The sequence below is a fragment of the Schistosoma mansoni genome, chromosome 4 (genome assembly GCF_000237925.1).
Source record: "Schistosoma mansoni strain Puerto Rico chromosome 4, complete genome".
In the NCBI taxonomy this organism is placed as follows: domain Eukaryota; kingdom Metazoa; phylum Platyhelminthes; class Trematoda; order Strigeidida; family Schistosomatidae; genus Schistosoma; species Schistosoma mansoni.
The window spans coordinates 1225369-1247533 of NC_031498.1; the positions used below are offsets into that span (position 1 = coordinate 1225369).

A 22165-nucleotide genomic window follows, 5' to 3' on the forward strand; every position below is an offset into this window, starting at 1 on the left:
TCGTTGCTAGGTCTCCCACGTTTTTCTGCTCGTCAGCTCCAATGCTCCGCTTCACTTACTTTTTTGCTTCAGTGTATTCAGTTTGTGCCTTAACTTCCTCTGTTTTTTTTTACTGTTGTTAACTGCTGTTTTTTTGTTCTTCCTTTCTTGAATCCTGCCCACGGTTTCAATGGAGATCCACTCCTTACAATGATACCTCTTGCGGCCCAGAACTCCCTGACTCGTTGAAGCTAGTCCTTCCTAGGCTTTTCCAGTTGATTTACGTCTCATAGTCTTCAGTCAACGAGATTCAACTTCTCGTGATCCGTGTTTTTTATGTTATGTGGTGGTTGTAGGGTAACCAATAGAATACCTTGACTATGATTTCATGCTTCACGACATTCGTCAACAAGGTGCGTCCGAAATCTTAAGGAAACCTATCCCACTTACTACCTGTGGGACTACAACTCGTCACACAGTCCTAGATGTTAACATTGTGATTTTCACAGTCTCTTGGCACCTACTTCCAACTACCTTTTTTTTTTACATAAGATTGAATTGCGATTATTATTCAACGTTTTAAAAGAATACTCCTACAATTGGATCTTATCTTAATTAACACTGTATTTTTAATCTGCACTGGTTATATTTTTTACTTATCGGTTTCGTTAATTGTCCTCTCATCAACCTCTGGAACATATGATTCCTTTATTCTTAGAATGTGGCTTTGTGGAGATTTTAATGATTTTAATAGTTGAATTCACGAGTCGATGTAAACTAAACCATCATTAAAAACCTAGAAGCACTGGGCGGCCGTTTCGTCCTAGCATGGGAACTCCTCATCAATGCGCATCCACGATCCCGCGTGAGGGACTCGAGGGTTCTTTCATTCGTGTAATTCTTATTTAACGTTCTGTTTGATGAACCATCATCAAAGTGTAAAATTACAGAATGTTAAGTATAGCAAGGTTGACGACATTAATCAATATTATACTATTAAAATATTGTTTTTTTTTTACATTTAATAGTCATAATTTAGCATACGCACACATGCGTGCACAAACACACATACACATACATACATATATACCCACGAATGCATATTAGTCACTACTCTATATCTGTTACATTTTCTACATAGAGATTCTTGATTAATTATTTTTATAAGTGTGTAATGAATACTTTTTTATATTGTAATGTCATGTGACAATCACAGTTTAATTGTCACCGTTTTTTTTTCTTGACTCTACACAAATAGACAAAAATATACTCAATGTGTGTGTGTGTATATATAGGTTTATATGTAGTATGTTTACACTCATGAATATCTAACTGACATTCTGCTATTACCTTTTTTGTTACCTTTTATTTTAACGAGTGTATATATTTAATTTATATGTATATACCATGATATCGACATTTATTCATCATGATCTATTATATTACCCAGGGTATGTTTGGCTCAATAAAATATGTATAGAATCTATTATTGGTTTATGTGTAATAATATTCAGGTCAGTCATTGTTATAACTATTAGATTGACTGTATTGGATTACTGATAAATCATCGTCAAATTACGTTACCTGTAACTGTAAGCGAAATATGCCAATCTGTCAACTAAAAAATGAGTATACTGTATAGGATTTCGCTCTTCTAACAACTCTATGGCTGTCATACGTAACATTTAGAAAAACAGAGAATATTTATAGGTTACTAGTTTTGAGTCACAGATATCATCAAAGTATTGTTTATGTTTGTTATAAATAACCTAGTAGTCAATGTAGAGGTTTGACTTAGATTACCAAGTAAAGATTGCGAATCAGTTGATGCGGTAATTAGTTTTTATTGACTGAAGTGGTTGGAACATTTATACGTATGCACAACCCGTCGTCTACCTCTACAGGTGATGTGCAATAGTGTAGATGTGGGTTAATAGGAATGGTCATAACAAGACTGGGCATCAGTTTTTGAAATCATCAACTGTTAGACTGCATCATGTAGGTAAGTGTAGGCTACTTTGTCGTTATCCACGCGATCACATAAATCAACGAATAATGAAGGACTAAGTTTGAAATTTATTTTTATGGCTATGAAACAAATGGATCTCTCAAAACGACTCATTTTTTGTCGTAAAAATCAAACTTTTTCTGTATTCAGTATGATTATGATTTTCGGAATATTTTGATCCTTTTTTGGACATTAACTAATACAAATGATCAGTGATGTGTCCCTTGTTTACTTTTCTACATTTGAAAAACAGTTTCTTTGACAACTATATATATATATATATATATATATATATATATACGAATAATAAACTAGTCTATGTCATTTTTCGTATATCTGATAACTTTCAAATTTAATATACCTACATTTATTATAACCAAGTCGTAATATATTCTTGCCAATTGAATTATGTAATCTTGAATTCAGTAGTCATGTATGTAATGGTGAAATGCGTCATCATACAACATAATGTTTACTTTATTGATAAATTTACCCGTATGTTTTACTGCAATGTCTGTAAACCTGAATACATGTACGCAAAGTGTAACATCAAATCATATCAGTCTAATCGTTTTATATTTGTAAGTTATATCCTTCATAAGTTCGTTCCATTTGGGACGTAAGTGAAGACCAGGAAATACTGAACAGATATTTTATTATAGTATGTAGTTCATTAATAGTGTGTATCCACAATCCCACGAGGAGTCGAAACCAAGACTTTCAGGTCTTGTGGCGAGCTTTTAACCATCAGGACAAGTGTGTTTGCGTCCAATATGTAACCGAAAAATTAAATCAGTCTTCACAAAATCTTCTGGGCATTATAATATTTGTAGAATAGATGAATTTGTGGTTAACAATAGAACGAAGGAAACGCTTTTTGTCATGGTTATAATTCGTCAGCTAGATGTATTTTTCTTCCTCAGTCAATAATATAAACAACCGAATAATTCAGATCCTTTTTAATAATGATATAAATAGTAAACCCACTGAACAAAAGTTAGTGGTTATCTGAACTCCAATAGCTCAGTGGTTGACGCGTTGGTAGTTTGAGGCGAATGTTTTCGGGTTTGAATCCTAGTATGAAAACTCCAACACTGAGATGCGGCTGCATCCAGTTGACGAGTCCCGAATGAGATGAAGTGTGTTTCTATATTCCATTGTTAGCCATAATACATTTATTCTGTAAAACCTTGTGGTACAATGGCTTCATCGATACAACGCACTGATCAAAATTCAATCACCAGTGTAGACCATTACGATCGTTTCTAATTATGATCTACATGTCTATTTATTTATTAAGGTTTTGTTTTCTATTTCTGATCATTTCCATTATTTCTAACTTTTTTACTTTATTTTACTTTGAACTTTTAGCCATCATAGAAAGTCATTTAATCAATTTACAAGATATTTACCCCAAAGTACAAAATATTCCACATATGAAAAAGGTATGAAATTTGTCATATAGTCTACTTATTTTTTTTCATAATTTGATTATTCATACTAAATTCACCGAGTGCTTGTGTTTAAGTCATGCTCTAAACACGAGGGATAACAATACTATTTAGTTGCACAAACCAAATTAGGGCGGGGCTCAAACTAGGGACATGGTAGGTGAAAGTTGAACACTTTAACCACGAACGCGCCTCTGTACCAATTACTCATAATGTTAGTGATTACTTTTATCATTACCAATATGGAATGAATGAATCTGATGGATAGTTTTTTTTAAAAACGAATTTATCAAAAATTCTGGACATGTTTCCGTTTCTGCATGCGTTGTGTGTTATGTAGGGTTATTTTTTTTCTAAAACCACAAATTCTGTCCTCAAATTCATGTTCATATTATTTGGCTTTTGGAATAAACAGATTTGTTTAAGCTTCAAATTAAGTGATGATTTGAATATGAAGGATACCATTATTTTATTCATGAAGCTTATTTATAATATAAAAGATTGATTTGCTGATAGTTGTTTTCACAAGATCACTCTCCGCTGAATCACGTTTTTATTTGAACTTAATTCGTTAAGATGAAGACTATGTTAGTATGACTGGTGATGACAAGATACTAGTGCTGTGAATGCGAATACCAGTGGGGACAACCGAATGTATTTTATTATAATATTACAGAATTTCTTGGTAAAATCTGAGAACCATATAGTAAATACTTCACTTACAAAATATCCATCAATTGTCTCAGACTATATCGTTCCTTCGTTTCCACACCAATCACTCACTGTTCTCGTTCTCTTCAATTTTCTCAACCTTCTGCCGCCAGACATTCCACTTTCGACTGGTGATACATACTACTTACATTTGTTGACATCAGTAGCATACACCATACTAGTTGGGTAATTTTTTCCTCGACAAATCACTACAAATTTGGAAAGATATACTTCACATTTGGAGGTAATTAAAAAAATATCACAATATTGAATTGGAGATTTTCAGTCATATCTATTATCGGATCATCAATAAACGTCATAATTGAAACAAAAACAAAACAACAACCTATTTTCTAATATTGCTCAAAATTCATTCATTTTGAAATTTGTTGTCAAAGTCGGCTTTTAGTATTTGAGATGTTGTAAATGAACATACACAAAGTAACATTTTGACGAATTAGTCAATTAACTAAACTATTGTGCACAAGTACCTGACTACTGAATTGTCACAAACTAATTTTTTACTTAGTAGGAACTTTAAAAAATGTTTATTCCATAAATAATATGACAATATGTTATGTCTGGTATATTGTCGGTGTTGTGCATGCATCTACTCATTTAAGTTCTTAGTCTTACAATCTATAATTGGCAATCAAAAGTCACTGGGATTTCTTGATTCTACTGCATAAACTTGAAAACGGGAACCATTGGAATTCTCATGATACAAAGTAAGAACACGAAAGATTGTTGTAATGAAGATTTATTGGCTCTCCAACTATACTTCATCAAATAATTCTCAAAAATCATATCGTCACTAGACCGATATAATATCGTTTCTATACTTATTTTTACACAGTCGTATCACATATAGGAAGAAAATGCAATGTAAAAACGAATAGGCTCAATATAGTTCACCTGGATTGCGAAACACGGAATATAAGTGTAATCTATTAATCCTGTTGTATCATAATCATATTTGTATGCTTAGGAGTCGACATTGGATTCTGACTTCTTTCACATGTATTTGTTTTTTTTTAGCCTGAGATTGCTAATCCAGTCCTTCTACCTGGTGAAATTGCCATTCCAATTGGTGGTTATGATTGTTTATCATGTCAGTTATTGCCAGATGGACGTTATGAACGTAATGATTATCAACTATTGGATCCATTCAATAGTAATATTATGAATTCTAATGGAGGTCATGGTAACGACAGTAATGACAATAGCAGTACTAAACAACAAGATTCACTTGGAAATTTGGATGCAAGTGATTTAGATGTGGATCTTATGCTTAGACCATTGTTACCTGCTCAAGGAGCGTTATTTATTACTAATTATCGTATAATATTCACAGGTGTACCAAAAGATCCATTTCGTAAGTTGTTTTTAAAAATACTAACAAATTTACCAGTGAGATTGTTGTCGGTAAAAGGAAAATTCCAAAAACCTTTTAGTAAATACTTGTGTCGCTTAGAGTAACTGGGGAAAAGGGAAAACATGAATTGAAAAGACAATGTAGATACAATCGGGTTCGCACTTTTGTGCCCTCTACCAATAAACCTATGTTAATTTGTGTATACTTCTTTCTTCCATAGATTAGTGATGGTGTAAATATTGTCTAAGTTGAGCCACAGTTTCATCCAATAGCTTATGTCTGTTTTTTTTTGGGTAAGTGAGACCAAATACCTACCAATACCATGGGCTTGTCAACCTTACTCTTTTATCATCTGACCCTATATCTAATTAGACTAACGTATTCCATTTATGTGTATTATGAACATCTGAAACATTCAAGTGATTGACTATTTCCGTTTAGTTTTTCTTATAAAGAAAACGAGTTATATATTTAAAAGAACCACTATTATAACCGATAAGTTGATTGATGTGAATATTTCGTAAATAAAACAAGAACAAAAAAACACAACTGAACTTACAGAATAACATGAATTCATGTATATTCAAAGGCTTCTCATCATATATAAACGCCCTTAATCTACGTTAGTTATGTCATTATAAAAAGGCTTTACGTACCGTAATCAATAAAGTTTGGCTTCAAACGACTTAAGAAACAGATTGAAGAAACAAGATATTCTGTAGAACGGTTAAGACCAATTCTGTATTTGTATATTCAAGGTGAAAGTATGAAAAGAATGCTCTGAAGTTATAAATGATAATAAACAGACAGTGAATAAAAACAAATTGTTTTAACAAATAAATGATATTCAATTCACCTGGTTGACATAAAATGAAAGTTTAAGTCACGGGTTAACACCAATGGAATTTTTTATTTTAAATGAAAGATGATATAATTGACCAACTTTGAAATTATATACCCGTCTTGTCATAGCAACGACAGGTTTACCACACTTCTTTTCTGTATATAAAAGTCAGGTCGAAAACGCTTGATAATCACGGTCTTGGCAAAGTGAAGTTAAAGTGGTGTTCTCTTATTGGTAATTATTTTAAACACCTTTGTGTTAACCACATAGTTTTCTCTATCGACTCAATATCTAGGAATTGCACTTGTGAATACTTTACTTCCTTTCAAACTCATTTTTCAAGAAATATGTTCAGAAATGTTCAGAGATGTGCTCTTCTTTGATCCTTTTCTATGTATCTACTTCCATAAGTATTCTAGTTTTTTCACCTTTACCTCTCTTCCAAATTACTGCTACTCTAACAGGTTACACACGTACCTCCTAACCACCTTACATGATGATGGACTACTGGAACTTATGTGAATATTTATCAATATTAAATATTTTGTATTCATTATTTTTCTGAGGTATCGTTAATGACTGTACGTAATAATTATGATTCCTCTGATCTGTCTAACACTTTTTTCTTATCTTTCAGAGTCTAATAAAGTGATCAATCGAAGTTTTCCTATATCTGCATTGTATACTATCAAAAAGCTTGGCTGTGTTCAAATGGTTACTGCTTTTCAATCGTCATCAGCGAATCCTAGTTCGTTAACAACAATAACATCTGGTTTTCGTTCAGCAACATTATTTGTTGGTAAAAAGTCTAAATCAAACACAGTATTTGGTAAAAGTACGGCATTACGTCCAACGTATTCAGCTACTACAAATCGTCACTGTGTAGTTTATCGTACTGAAAATCTGGATGTTCTGTTACTACGTTCATTAACTTTTCAAATGCTTAAAATTGGATTTGATGTTGGTGAAATACAGCCGGAAACGAGAGATGAATTACGTAATCTGCTGGAAGAATTGCGTTATCCCTCAATGATGTGCATGGGATTTAACTCAGCCCCATTAGGTTTGCTTTTCCCGCGATCTACAAATGTAGTGGGTAATCGTACCACACCTACAGATCTAAATAATAATACTGGTAGCAATACCAAAGATTATATTTTACCAAATATGGTTCGTATGAGGCATTTGAAAGGTAAAACCCATAAAAGCAATATGTTAACAGATGCAAATTATTCTTCAATAACGAATGGGGATCGCAGGTATTTAAAATTCAGGTCATTAGCGTATTACGAATTTGTTTGTCGGGTTATTCCTTTTTTTATTTTATTATTGTCATCCTATCGGTTACAGGAATCGAAATAACCGGATAAAGGGTTCTAGTCGTAATCAGAACAATTCAGAAAGTTCCCCCCCTTCTACTCTATTTCATTTTGATGAATTGGCCGGAAAGAATCTTCTATAGTGTCTGTTTTCTTTGTAGCTGTAAACCAGTATTTATATTTAACTGGACTATCATTATTTTATGGTCTTGAGGATTTTTTCCAAACATTTTTTCAGTCCGTAGTTTTTTTCATTTGACCTCGTTTCCTCTCTCTCTCTCTCCGTATGTGTACCAATGGTGTGTAATTGCATACAAAATAACATAACCTTCACTGTTATTATAGTACCAGTACTAGCGATTAGGCAAGCGTGAAGTAAGACAATACACAGTGGTTAATCAAAGTCGATTTTTTCGTCCTACAGGTTTGAATGATCCAACCATATCATAAATGAGTAACACTAGTTGACGCTCATTTGGAGCATGCAAGGAGTATTAGTTCTTTTGTCTAAGAGGACCCCAGTTTTGTTAATGGTTGTTAACTGTTTCTTGTAACGATAGCCATAAGCACAATTTTTGTAATTCACTTTCAGATGCACCTTACCAACCAGCACTAAGCCTAGGTTCATGGCTTACTGCTAATTATTTCCAACCTCCTGGAGGCGTTAATACGTTTTATTCATGAACTTATAAATGAATAATTAAATACAGAATGTATTCTGTTTATTTTTCTGTTTTATTCTGGCCTTTAGGCGTACACACAGTAACCAGCAATTTGTTAACTCAGAGAACAAAACCATGATATATCAATCGTCTTCGCATTCTCCTAAGAACCATCGCTATAGTCAACTGAATGGTATGTTACCTACTTCTTTTCAAAATAGTGAGTCTGTAGTTTACATTTTTGTAATAGGAGATATACTTTTCTAATTATCAAAGATTACAATTCAGCTTAAGTTATTGTGTGGAGCGGTAGCTCACTGGTTAACCTATTCACTTTTCAGCTACCAAGTTGTGGGTTCGAATCCAAATCCTTTTTCTTTCGTTTGGGCAGTCGTGTGGTATCATTGACCCTCACAAGTTCACTGTAACTGAAAGCCATGTACACGAATCTGCAGCTGACGAATAAGTAAATGTGGTTATTCATTGTAAACGTAGCATAAAAATTATGGAAACCTGAGTTGAATTCATCTTATATTTCAAAGAAATCTTTGGTATGCTCCTCGATTTATTTTTCTTCCTCTTATTTTAATACAATGGAAACCCAAAATGAGGGCTATTGAGTTAATGCAGAATTTCTGTCATACATTATTGTTTAATCGACAAGGTTTGGAGCAGACTAATTTAATTTGTTGGTCGTGTTCACTACAGATTGATCTCAGCTTGCTGTATCATTGAAAGTCAAGTAGTACTAGATAGCACTTTCATTTTAATGCAAGGCTCTTCAGAGGTGCATGTCCATGATAATCTTATGGATCTAACCCAAACCGTTTAGGTCCCATGTATCGTAGATTATCAATTACCAAATAACTTTTCAAACTGCATGTCAACCTTGAATTCACCGAATATTCTATGCTGCATACAATCAAATGATATACAAAAACTGAAATCAGCTTGTTTACCGGATTTCATTGGAAAAAAGGTTTTATATTCCAAGAGATAGGGAAAGAGAGAACTTTATTCAATTGTCAAAAGCTTTTGTCTATTTATTTGGATTATTAGTATTAGCCAGGATTGCAGTTCAGCTTTTCAAGATTCGCAGTACAGAGATCCATCAGTATTCATACATGTGAATTTGGATTATTTGCATACATCTACATTTCTACCTTCTTTTCAGTGGTTATACTCAATTAAATGGTTTTTATCATCGCGAATAATAACTATATAATAGTTTAAACCTTTACTTTGAACTTTGATGATGTCGTTTTTTTGAAAAAAAATTATTGCAGCTGTTTATGCTGAGGAAGCAGCCGCTAATTTAGCTGCTACGCTAAAAGCTTTCCTAGTTCCTCCGTCTCTATCTGCATCATCGACAGCTTCTACGATTGTTGACCCAAATTTTATAAGACTATTAACACAATCTTCAGGCTATTTGGACATGGCACGTTTCGATGGTAATTTTAATCCTGGAATCACTACGGGTGCTACAGTGTTGGGTGCAGCAACTTCAACACTGACAGTACCGTCGAATAATGTTTCGGTTGGACTGAATGAAAACGGCAGTGGTTCTTTGAATCGTTCTTCTGTCGGTGCTGGAAGTAGTGGAGATGGTGGTAGTCGAGTGTATTGTTCTGCCCGCCTAGTTGCATTTAATGTTCACCATAGTTTAGTGAAATCGTATCCAAGTTTTCTCATCATACCACAGGTAATTTTATTCTTTTTGTAACTAGTATTTATTCCATAGATTTGATTATCATTCAATTAATAGTAATACTTAACTATAGTTTCGTTTATTTGTTAGAAATTACGAAAATTGAGATAAGTGAAAAATAAGTGTTTACTCATTTGATCGTTATTCATAAACAATAATAAATAAATTTTTAATGGCATGACAACTATTTTCCTGAGTACTACACTCTATATACTGTTGTAGTAAAACTTTAGCACAGTATAGGTACCGTTGCCAAGGTTAGATATGATAGTTTCGAATAAATTGAGCATAGAGTAGGAAGTTAAAAATAAATATATTTCTTGTTATATCTCAATGAGTAGAAAAATTGTATTTTTGTGGTTTCGCGATTTAATCTAAGCCACTTCTTCAGATTAAATAAATAACATAAACAAATTAACACAAGTTTAAATAGTACTAAGGATACAGTGCAGAATAATTTTTGGTACGGTCAAAATCATAATAGGTCTGAATATGCCAATGTCAGGCTAATCTTGGTCACTGTATTAATTTGTGCGTCAGAATTTCGGTATGAAAAATATATGCACTTGTAATATGAAGTAGTGGGTTTAAAATTAGTTGTATAGATTGTATGTCAAATGTGGTTGGATGAATGTTCTTCATAGCATTATAGTTAGAAAAGCCTTTCTTAATTATTTTAATGTTTTTCAATATCAATTTGGTGATTATTGGAAACAGCTTGTACTTTTATATTGCTAATTTAACTAACAGATTTACCAATTCTACAGGATTATTTGGAAATTTTTTTGTGTAATCCGAGTGTTCCTTGGCATAAGTCCGAGATCTCACGTGAAGACTCTCCAACGTGGCCGCACCACAGTCGATACAACCTAATCTGTAGGCACAAGTTTATGTGGAAGTGAACAGGATCTCATTTCTTATTCTAACTAAAGCGTCTCTCATAGTGCTAGTTGTCTTTTAGAAATCTTTGATTTTGTACGTTTTCAATATCCGTTGTAATTCTTGAGTCGTACTTTGTCGGTAAGGTAGAACCACAGTATCGATCCAAGATTTTCTATTAGGATTGTTTTTTTTACAGAGGGGTAGTTTTACTTTAATATGTTTTTAATAAGTAGTTTTAAACACTCATTTTAGAATCATTCAGATCTGTGTGTTAACACAGGCTTTGTCTAATTCACTTAAGGCTTTCTGTGAATGAATCTAGTTGAAAGCAGAGACTGTTAATTGGATATTCATTTACCGCAGCAGGCGATGTTGATTGCTGTTAGCGTAGGATTAACTAAAAGCAAGGGTGGGTGCGTAATCCAGAACGTGGGTCCACTTCATAAATTCATTGCCTGTTGAACTGAACTGTGATGACATGTAGGTGTGGACTGTTTGGTTAGGGTCTTCAAGAATTTTTTGACCATCAGTTGGTTATGTTAGGCATTGACATAGTGCAGAATTAGTCACAATGACGCAAATACATTCACTCTTTATCTTCTTTTAATTTTGAAGTTTTAAAATCATCTTACACTTTTTTTATTCTACGAATTTATATATAGTTTTAATCAAATCATTTTGTCTGCGCCTAATCCTTTCTTCATTCTCTATTACCACTACAACTTCTGCTATTCAAGCATGTAACCTTGTAATTTTGTCTCACCGTACTCATGTGGTAGTAAAACTCCGCATATATACCAGTTTTCATATTGCTTGTGATTGACACTGGTTTATTGTAAATAAATTAATTAGTTTAACTTATTCTATATCTTAATAATGTGTTGTTATCCACTCCGTCTGATATATATAAGTAGTTAGTTACGCTGAAATAAAAAAATTCTAATTCCTTGTTTTAAAGAAAACTTCGGCTTCGGCTCGATACTGGTAGGTCCTGGGTTCGAGTCTCGCGAGTGCGGGATCGTGGATGCGCACTGCTGAGGAGTCCCATAATAGGACGAAACGGCCGTCCAGTGCTTCCAGGTTTTCTATGGTGGTCTAGCTTCAATTGACTCATGATTTCAACTGTGAAAATATTAAAGAAAACTGTTTAATGTTAACATTGATAGAATAGTAAATCGTTTTTAACTAAATAATCTGATTTTTACTTTTTACAAATGTTCCATAACAAGATCTTTTGTAGTCTAGTCTAACATATTTCAAACAAATAGTTTTTATAGTAAAGGGCATACAAGTGAATACTTTGTAAAATGAGTCTAATATGAAATTGATTAGTTATATGTAACTTTCCTGAACACGGATTACCATGATGCGCAATGCTGACTAGTGTTGAAGACGGTTGGAAGAAAGGGGGGGCGGCCAAACCAAAACATGTCATGTTTTTGAGGTTACTAACTTTTAGTTTGAAGTATGTTGGCAGATATAGACTGTTTTGTTGGCGTCCACGCGACTATCGTAACCAATAGTTGTAGACTCCGGGTGACATGGCTCAGAATCGATCACAATGGTGTAGATGTATACACTCTTTGTCTTCCCTTAAACCGTGAGATTAAAATTACTTTATACTTGTCTTTCTACGAACTAATTCTTTCTTTTTGTATTATGTCCTTATACGCAATCTTTCTTTTAATTGTTACTACCATTGAATTAACTACTTCTATAAATTTGCTGTTCACGCTGTTGTGCTAATGAGGTGTGGAAACTTGAACCGATGCATATTTGTGTCTGATCCTACGCTATAGTTGAAGACTGTTTAGTTAATTTATGTCTGTTTGATACATTTTTTTTCATCAATACTAAACCATCAAGTGAAATATTGTCCAAAATTCATTAATTCTTAATTTTATGGACATCAGTTTAATTTGTACATTACATCGAAGTATTATTCAGTGATATGTACATGATTGATTGTCTGATTTTCTTATAACACTCTCATCACTATTGTGTTTCATTGAATTTTAAACGCAATTCTGTGTAGCAATACTAATACTAACACTACTACTAATGGTAATAATTGTATTTCGATAATGTAATAAGACAAGGAAGATTATCAGAACTATGTCATCACCAAAACGTATTGTGCAACGAAGATTATTATCAAGGAAAGAACGAGGTCCATGCTTCATTCAAAACCTAAAAGACATGAAATCGATTGTGTCACATCCCACTGCGTTTATCAATTTAAATGTGTGTGTGTGTGGTCACACATACATAGGGAGGAGCAATCGTGATCTGAAAATTAGGGTGCGTGAACATGTACCCAAATGTAAGCAAAGATGGATAGTGGCTAGCAGTGTACCCAAATGGTTGCAAAAACAAATAGAATCAAATGACCCAATACGAGATTAGAGGATAAACATCCATCATCCTCTATTGCCAAACATATAATCGCAACAGGGGCCATAAGATTGGTCTAAACTCAGCTTTTGTGGCGTTGTATAAAAGTGTAAAAGGGAGTATACTAAGGTTTATTGAAGCCTTAGCCATACGAAAATTCAAACCCCCTTTGTGTATTCAAAAACAGTTTGTTCTCTCCTTAAACCTACCATGGTAATATTAGCTTATTATCGAGAGTGATTAGGTGTCAAATTGTTTTCACATTATTTTTATTATTATTATCCTTGTCTATTCTTACCCCCATTTCCAGTCTAGTTGACCTTTTATTTTTATATATAAATGTTCTTTACAAGTATGTGTGTGATCAGATTGTTCGGAATGTATTGCGCTGATAATCTTCGTCTTATTACATTATCGAAATTTATCAAAGGGATAATTGTATTGTTTGAAATTTTGTGTCAATTAGAAGCAAACTTACTTGACTCAACTGACTTTCTTTGGGAGAAAAAAACACCACAACGGTGATCTTCATGATTCTTTCTGTAGAGAATAATTCTTTTTATGTTTAATTACTCTTAGATTTCATTGTAAAAAAAACTGAACTGTATTTTGAAAGTACAGTGTGTCACATGTGATTTGTTAGCTTCAATGTAGTCATATCTGTAACGGTACATTGGTGAATTGCGAGAACTAACATCAAATGAAATCATGAGTTCTCTCGAAATTATTGGTAGCACCATCTACAAATTGTAAAGTATCATGAACAATATGCTTGGATACTTAACTAATCACTTGTTCGAATTTTTAGACTAACCATTCCGCTATTCTGTAGACTAAATCTTAGCAATCTTACAATTTCTGCTATTCTAACATTGTCATTTATAATTTTGTCTTATTGTACTAATGTGATACTAAAACTTAAATAGACGTCCTTGTATGTGCGAGTTTCCATACTGTTTATGGTTACTTGACTTACAACAAAGAAATCCATTAGTATGACACTCTTTGCTCCTAATCTTTTGTTGGACACTCTGAGTAACATACACTTATGTCAGATTCAATTGTTTAGTTTAAATAATATATTTGGCATTTCCTTCACTTTTCCATTTCTATATGTTTTTCTTAAAAGGGTATTACTCAGAATTGTTTAGCTAAAGTGGCTCGTTCACATAGACGTGGTCGTTTTCCAGTGGTCACATGGCAACATCCTGAAACTAAAGCTTATCTATTGCGTGGGAGCGAAATACAATCAAATGTAATTTTGAATACTTTCAAGAATATTAAAGCCTCATCTAAAAATAACACTGGAGATTATGGTATGTGAACTATTTAAAAAAGCAGCAACATGAATTTACCTAAATCAATTTTTCACCATTCTAATCAGATTATTGAGTATTATTATTATTGAGTATTTGGTCAGAAAGGGTTTTGTGATTTCAGTATTTTTCATAGTTGAAATCATGAGTCAATTGAAGCTAGACCACCATAGAAAACCTGGAAGCACTGGACGGCCGTTTCGACCTATTGTGGGACTCCTCAGCGGTGTGCATCCACGATCGCGCCTCAGGAGATTCGAACCCAGGACCTACCAGTCTCGTGCCAGAGCACTTAACCGATATTGAGTATTTAATTCAAACTTTATTATAGTTCTCCCTTGTTCAAGACAAATCAGGTAAGTAGCGCGCGCTCCCTAGTTTTTAATGATATTTTAACTGAGATCAATCTGTTACGGTTATAACCTTATCAAAAAAATTTCAGTGACTATTTCTAACTCTTGCATTGATTATTCGCTATCAGTTTTTGACCAAGCAGTTTTTTTACTCTTCTTCTTATAAAACTTTCAAATACTTTAATTTATCTTTGAAACCTTTTCTTCTTTTCATAGACGATAATGCTGATTCTACTCTTTCTCATTCGACTGTTTCTAAAGAACATATACGTTATATTCGTGCACTAATCGATATGTCTATGTCAGCTATTAATAGTAGTAGACCAAGTAGTGTTATCACTTCAGAAACTGGTTATTTAGCGACAGATGAGTTGTCAAATTCATCTCAACTACCTATTGTTTCTAATTCTACTACTGTTGCTTCCTCTAAAATTCCATCAACAGATAATTTATCAAAAGAGTTCAAGCCAATTATCAATAAACCTAGTCCGGTTGTTTCAAATGTGACCAATAATAGGACAAAATGTAAGTTGAGATTTTCTCTGACTGTTGAAGTCAACTGTATATAAACTGTTGTTATTGATGAAAGGAGCGTAAATCCTAGTTACATCGTATCTATCTATATGTATTTTAATGTAAACACTCGTTTTTTTACAACTTTTGTCACAGACTGGCTTTAGTTATTCGACTGTTCAGGATCAAGATGTTTTTTATGATTCCTAAGCAGTGCATATCCACGACCTCATTAGTATTGAATCCAGAACATACAAATCTCGCGATAAGCATTTAATACCAAGAATCGTTGCAAACTTCACCACAAAACATAATGACATAAAAACGGATCCAAAAGAAGATTTTATTGACCATCCCAAGAACACATCGTCTATAACCAAACATACATTCATCTATATATGTGATTTTTACACACACTTGATGATTAATTAGTAATATCACTTATGGGAAAATTACACAGAGTCATTTAAAAAAACACATCCTGTATGAAATTTATGTTGATTTAATCCACAAAATATGAACCTGACATGAATATTACACTATAGATGCCGTTTTATCATAATGGTTCACTTGTCTAACTTCAGTCAATTCACAATATTATTCAGCGGTTTTTCAAGAGGTTAATAACTAGTTAACTATTTCACATTCAACAAGAATAATTTTTACTGGTTACAGCATTTCATTAGAACTTATGGAATTAACTCTCATAGTTAATTCTAGTGAGTACATAATTATTAGTTAAATACATGAGTCGAATAAATCGAGACCACCATAGAAAACCTGGAAGCACTGGACGAGTGTTTCGTCGCAGTATGGAACTCCTCATCAGTGCGCGTCCATGATTCGGTACGTGGGACTCGAACCCAGTACCTTCTGTCTCGTACACCAACACTTAACCTTTAGACCACTGAACCATCTTCCAACAATGTTAATGTTTAACTTCAATCAATCCACGAGACTGCACGACTGTCTACCATTGTCTTCAGTCAGTAACTGCCTCACAACAGAAACGATTGAACTCCACTGATCACGGATTCTCACCAGGATTCGCAGAAATCCATCTTGAATTTAGTCAGAAGTGAGCACACAATGATTATTACCAGGTTTCACATGGTTGTCTGGCTTTCATGAACTCATGAATTCAACTATTAAATTACTACAATCTCCACAAAAACCCATTTTCACATAATTATTACGTGGAGACTATTGAGTTATCACTCTAGTTGTTCTAATATATATATATATATATATATATATATATATATATATATATATATCATTTACCTATATTCACTTGCAGTTAAGAAACACAAAGGTAAGTTCCAAATCATATGCATATTACAAACAGAAGAAATTTAATAAAGAAAACTAACTTGTTTGAAAAGTCCAATCATTTCATATCATTTTTATTGTTCTTCTGGTGTGTGCGTGCATTTTGATATCTCTCATCATCATCCTCATTAATAATAATTGTCCCCATTGTTTACTAACTTGAATTTCTCTTTAAAATACTTAATTGAACTATATTCTACTAAATTATACAAAACAATCCTTTCAAGCCATGTTTTGTATTTTTTCAATTATAATTTAGTTACTTGTTAATGATAATAGTAGTGCTGTCTATTTCAGAAAAACAATCGGCCTATATTGTATAATATATATACAATAGTAGGTCAGTATGCTTTGTAATCGATGAACTATCGGAAATTCTAACATAATCAGTTAACTTGGATTTCAGTATGATCAGTAATCTGCCTGAATATTAGCCGTTACTTTTTTTTATACTTTTTTTCCGCTTAAGGGAAAGCATCAAAATCCGAATTTGGACTATACTATAGGTGTTACTTATGCACTATTTATTTTTTATTTTATTTAAACACATAAATATAGGTACAAGGGAGCACCAGATATATACGCGTCGCACAAATCTCATTTGATTTGTGTGAGGGCGATGATACTGTACGGGTGCCCAGGCCGAAGCAGGTGGTTTTCCTGGGGGGGTCACACCCTGAGCCTTTGACCTAAAGGTCTGATCTACAATCCAGTGGAGCATCGTGAGGAGATGCAGTCCCATGGTAGCCGGTGACCAACGTTTGATTCACACTCCATTTGTTCCCTCAGGATACTGGAGCTCATGTACACCACTGGTTTGGAATGAGGGTTTTCCAACTCTCCTAGGTTGACTCGCCGTGTCCATCAACCCGGTTAAAGCGCCGGATATTCATTTTTCGTCCTCTCAATTTCGTAAGCAATCCCGCCATGAGGAGACAGTGAGTAGGACTTCCCTGGCATAGGCTATGTGGCTGTGTGAGTGCATTTCCAGAGAAAGGGCGGGCCCTCCTCACTCTCGGCCGTACCAAGGCATTCGGGGGCATAATAATAAATAGCTTTGTAATGTGATGGTTTGTAAGAACGATAATCTCAACAGTAAAAAGAATCTACATTGATATAAGTTTTACATGCTGTAACCAATGTTCATGTTGATTTAAAATAAATGTTTTTGTTTTTCAGTAGAGAAAGCATTCAACTAATTCATTGTATAAATAAGAAATAATAAACTCATCACTACATTTCAATGTTTTCTTTACACTTAACTAGTGGATGTAATTATATAAATTTCAGGGTTTCTAATACCACGGTTTTTTACGTGTTTCAAACAGATAAAATGAATTACACGGAGATTACGTGTAAAGTCGAAAGAGATAATTTGCATTATACTATAACAGTCTTCCAAACATAATCAGCTTAACGGTAATTAGTCATTCGTCTCTTTACCAGCTGAAATTAACATTGATGGTTACACATGGCTACCTATTAACTGATTACTCAACAATTAGTCTATCTACCGTGCAATTAACTGAATGATATTATGCATCATTGATTTTAATACACCTTTCTTACGTTTTCTGTTTTCAAGACTTTTGCAGTCTTTGCCTTCCAAATGTTCTCTTTTTCATCTAGCGCTTCCTTCATATAGGCTTTATACTTAATGCAGAGCTATCGTCTTGTTACTGTATGCTTTTAAAATTGATATCTACAAGAGTTTAGTCTGATCATTAGGCTCAATATATACGTTTTATATTAAGTGTGTACTGTGTGTGTGTTCATTGATGTGAGACAATCATCACTTCCTAACACATTGTACCTAAAAATGCTATTACCAAATAAACTCCTTTCTCTTTGTATATGTATGTGTTCAAAGTATTTAACAGTGTAAAAATTCGAACCCGCTCCATTTTTCTATATTCAGACTATAGTCATTGACAGACATGTTTCGTGAAATATTCTATATACTCAAATGTTTCTTTGTTTATATTCAAATACTATATGTATAATAGAATTTTATCACTGTTGTTCGTTGAGTCACCTCAATCATATCCTAACGCTTTTATGTTGAGTTAGCTATAGAATCGACAACCAATTGTATGTTAGTTTATATCTCAAATGTTCAAAACCATAATATTTTAAATATGAACAATAGATAAAATGACAATTTCGACATTGAATTGAATGTAGTTGTGGATTACAAGGTTGACAGGTAGATTTCAAGGGTTAATCTGACTACGAAGTAAACTCTACAGTAACTTGATTCTTCCTTTTATGCTGACTTGGTTTATATACAGATTTGTTGTGAGGCTTGTTTCATGCAAATTCACCTGAAGTTACAGTGATTTTCGTATTTCTTTTTTGTGTACTTCACTACTTGGACGTTTTTATAGATAATTGCTAGGTGGATGTCGTTAGGTAGCCCTTTTTAAAGTTTTTTTTATATAATTAACACTTGTATCACTGTCTTGTTCAGTGTTCAATCCTTGTATTCGTGTGTTGCGTTTATCTTAGAAGTTTCACTCATCATCCAACCCTGGCTAGCCAATTCTGTTTATAGATCACTTAGTTACTTTTTTTTTCATTTCAATATCAGATTTACGATTTATTTTTTCTCATGGATATCTAAAGTATTTTAATTATGATTGTGTTGACACAAATATGTACCAGGCAAACTTCCTTCACTTAAAAGTAAGTAACGAAAGAGACAATGAAGAAAATGTGAAGCATATGTTCATATTGAATTTATATATCAAATAGTATCCAAATCTGAATATGAAATTTTACTCAAGGTTTTAGTGGATGATAAGAGAATGGATATAAAACTGTACTACAGATCTTAAGCCAATATCAACTAACCGGCTTTTTATCGACCAAATAAGTGATATACATCCCACCACTCATACAAAACAACACCAACTTATGTAATCAATAAATGTCATTACATTGAATGGTAGTTGTGTTGTCTGAATTCTTAGTCGGCATACTTTCAATTTAACCATATTTTTCTTGCTTCTTTTCTCTTCTATTTGTTTTAGTTCGTGATGGTAAGATCTTGTTGAGTTTTAAAATAGTTTTCTTATAAAAACATACAGATATTTATTCACTGATTGAAGCTATGTGAATATATATTACAATGATTCCTATTTGAGTGTAGTTAATTTATTTGTACAATATATCTATAGGCAAACAATCTATGATTGTATTTGTTCAATTTTATACATCTCTTAGCCGTATTCCCTCATTTAGAATATCTTCTTATTCAAAGAAGTTAGAATAATTTGGTGTTAAAAGAAAGTGATTTGTCTCTTATCTATTTCTTTCATTAATTTTATGAATTATATTAAACTTTATAATGGGTTTAATGTATATTAGTGTTTTATGTATGTATGTGTGAGTGGGTGTCTGTTTGTTTATTCTTTCAATGATTTTTCGCTCTGTGTGCTGCTCTCTCATACTTACATTGTTGTGTAATACCTTTTTTTTTGTTCAACTAGTTAATAATACCTTTCGTCAAATAGTTCAGAGTTGATTGATGTTATATATGTGGATCTATTGAATCCTTAGTTCTTTTTTGTTGTCGGTTATGTTGCCAATTATTTTGTTTACATTTTTCATTTGCCATTATTATTATTGTTAGTGTTTACGTTGTAATTATCTGTTGTAAATTTGTGTTATTATAATTCATTTCATTTACCGTTATTGCTTTATTTGTTCGTGTGTGTGTGTATGTGTGTCTTTCTTTTTCGTAGCTTCTCTATCGGTTATTATGTTTTGTTAAATTTAGCTCTAATAATTCACTATTTTTCATTTGCTTACTTTAAAGTAGACTTGTAGTTTGTTTAGTTAATATATCAGTCAATATGTAGATTTCATTGTCTAGTGTGAAATTTCACAGTAAGACTTAGTTTTTATGTTTTGAAACTTACTGGTCATGTACCAGTTCATTAATGTTTAGAAAACTAACAAGAGCTCGTTGAGATACTTACTCTTTTGTTGTTAGTCGTTAGAAGTAGTCGAAAAGTTCCTATATCTGGGTACTTGTATGAGTGTTAGTGCTGGAGTGTTTAATTGAGATTCATCGACATTATAGTGATGACCAGACGTTTACAAGGATTAAGAATTATAACAGTTAGATGTCTCATGGTTGCATTATTACCTTACTGGGAATTTAAGAGAAAATGAGATATAGAAAATGAACACTTTCCATCTCAATAGCCGTTTGGTCTGAGTAGATGATTTATTATTTATTTATTTAATCACATATATATTGGTACAAAGGGCACCGGATACATATGCACCACACAAAATAAAGAGAATGGGAGGAGAAAGGAGGGAGATGCGTATATATAAAAGAAGAAAAAAGGGATGAAAAAAAGAGAAGAGTAATGATGAGAGGAACTGAAATGTACAACCAGAAGACTCTTTCAGTTAAGAAAGTTATAGCTACTCTTTATGAAGAAAGTAGAAGAAGGTTACAGCAGGCTCGCCACTGGCTTCTATTCTGAGCCATATCTGATGACGTCTCTAGCCACTGTGTTGCACCATCTCTCGGACCCCAACCAGGGAGTCGTGAAGGACCAACAGAAGCTAGCCCTTTGCAGCTTTCTTTCATGCCACGACACCATGTCATACACTGACCTCCTCTCCGCTTTTTCCAACCAGTCCCAGAGTCGGCAAATAATGCACGACGTGGAAGCCTCTGGGACGACATTCGTAAAACATGTCCAAGCCACCGAAGTCGATGTTTCAAGATGGTGACACCAATTGAATTATCGTCTCTGCGCCCGAACACACGATGCCGAACCCCTGCATTACTAACATGATGTTGCCACTGAATGTCAGCAATCCTTCGGAGACAACGATGATCGAACACAGAGAGACGTCTAACATCCTCAACTCGGAGAGGCCAGGTTTCACAAGCATAGAGCAAAACTGCTCTCACCGACGCGTTGTAGATCCGACCTTTTACAGCCAGACTAACATCACGAAGGCGCCAAAGATGGCCCAGATTGGCATAAGCCGCTCTGGCTTTCATTATACGTGTATCAATCTCATCACTCACGCCACCACCAGCACTTATGTAGCTACCTAGATACACGAACTTCTCTGAGTAGATGAAACTCTCATTGTCTTCAGTACTCCTTCAGTGTTTAATATCGAATAATATTAAACAGTTTATTTGCTGATAATCTTCAGTTTCATAGTTGAAAGCGTGTGTCAATTGAAGCTAGACCACCTGGAATCACCGGACCGCCCCTTCCTCCCCTTCTGGGGCCACTCCCGCCTGCGGAACACCCTCCCCGCGCTCTCCCGGTTTTCCT

The 22165-nt window shown here is 33.6% G+C and overlaps 1 protein-coding gene across 1 annotated transcript in view; it reads left to right on the plus strand.

The window, feature by feature from the left end:
• Window positions 1-22165, plus strand: part of Smp_158820 (myotubularin-related protein) — a gene marked incomplete at its 5' end in the record, with an annotated part of 96548 nt that overhangs the window by 47303 nt on the left and 27080 nt on the right. The window contains 6 exons of the mRNA XM_018796499.1: window positions 3359-3432; window positions 5188-5524; window positions 7006-7560; window positions 9636-10051; window positions 14463-14649; window positions 15219-15527. Coding sequence (XP_018651634.1) covers window positions 3359-3432; window positions 5188-5524; window positions 7006-7560; window positions 9636-10051; window positions 14463-14649; window positions 15219-15527 — 1878 coding nt within the window. The remainder of the gene's footprint in view (window positions 1-3358; window positions 3433-5187; window positions 5525-7005; window positions 7561-9635; window positions 10052-14462; window positions 14650-15218; window positions 15528-22165) is intronic.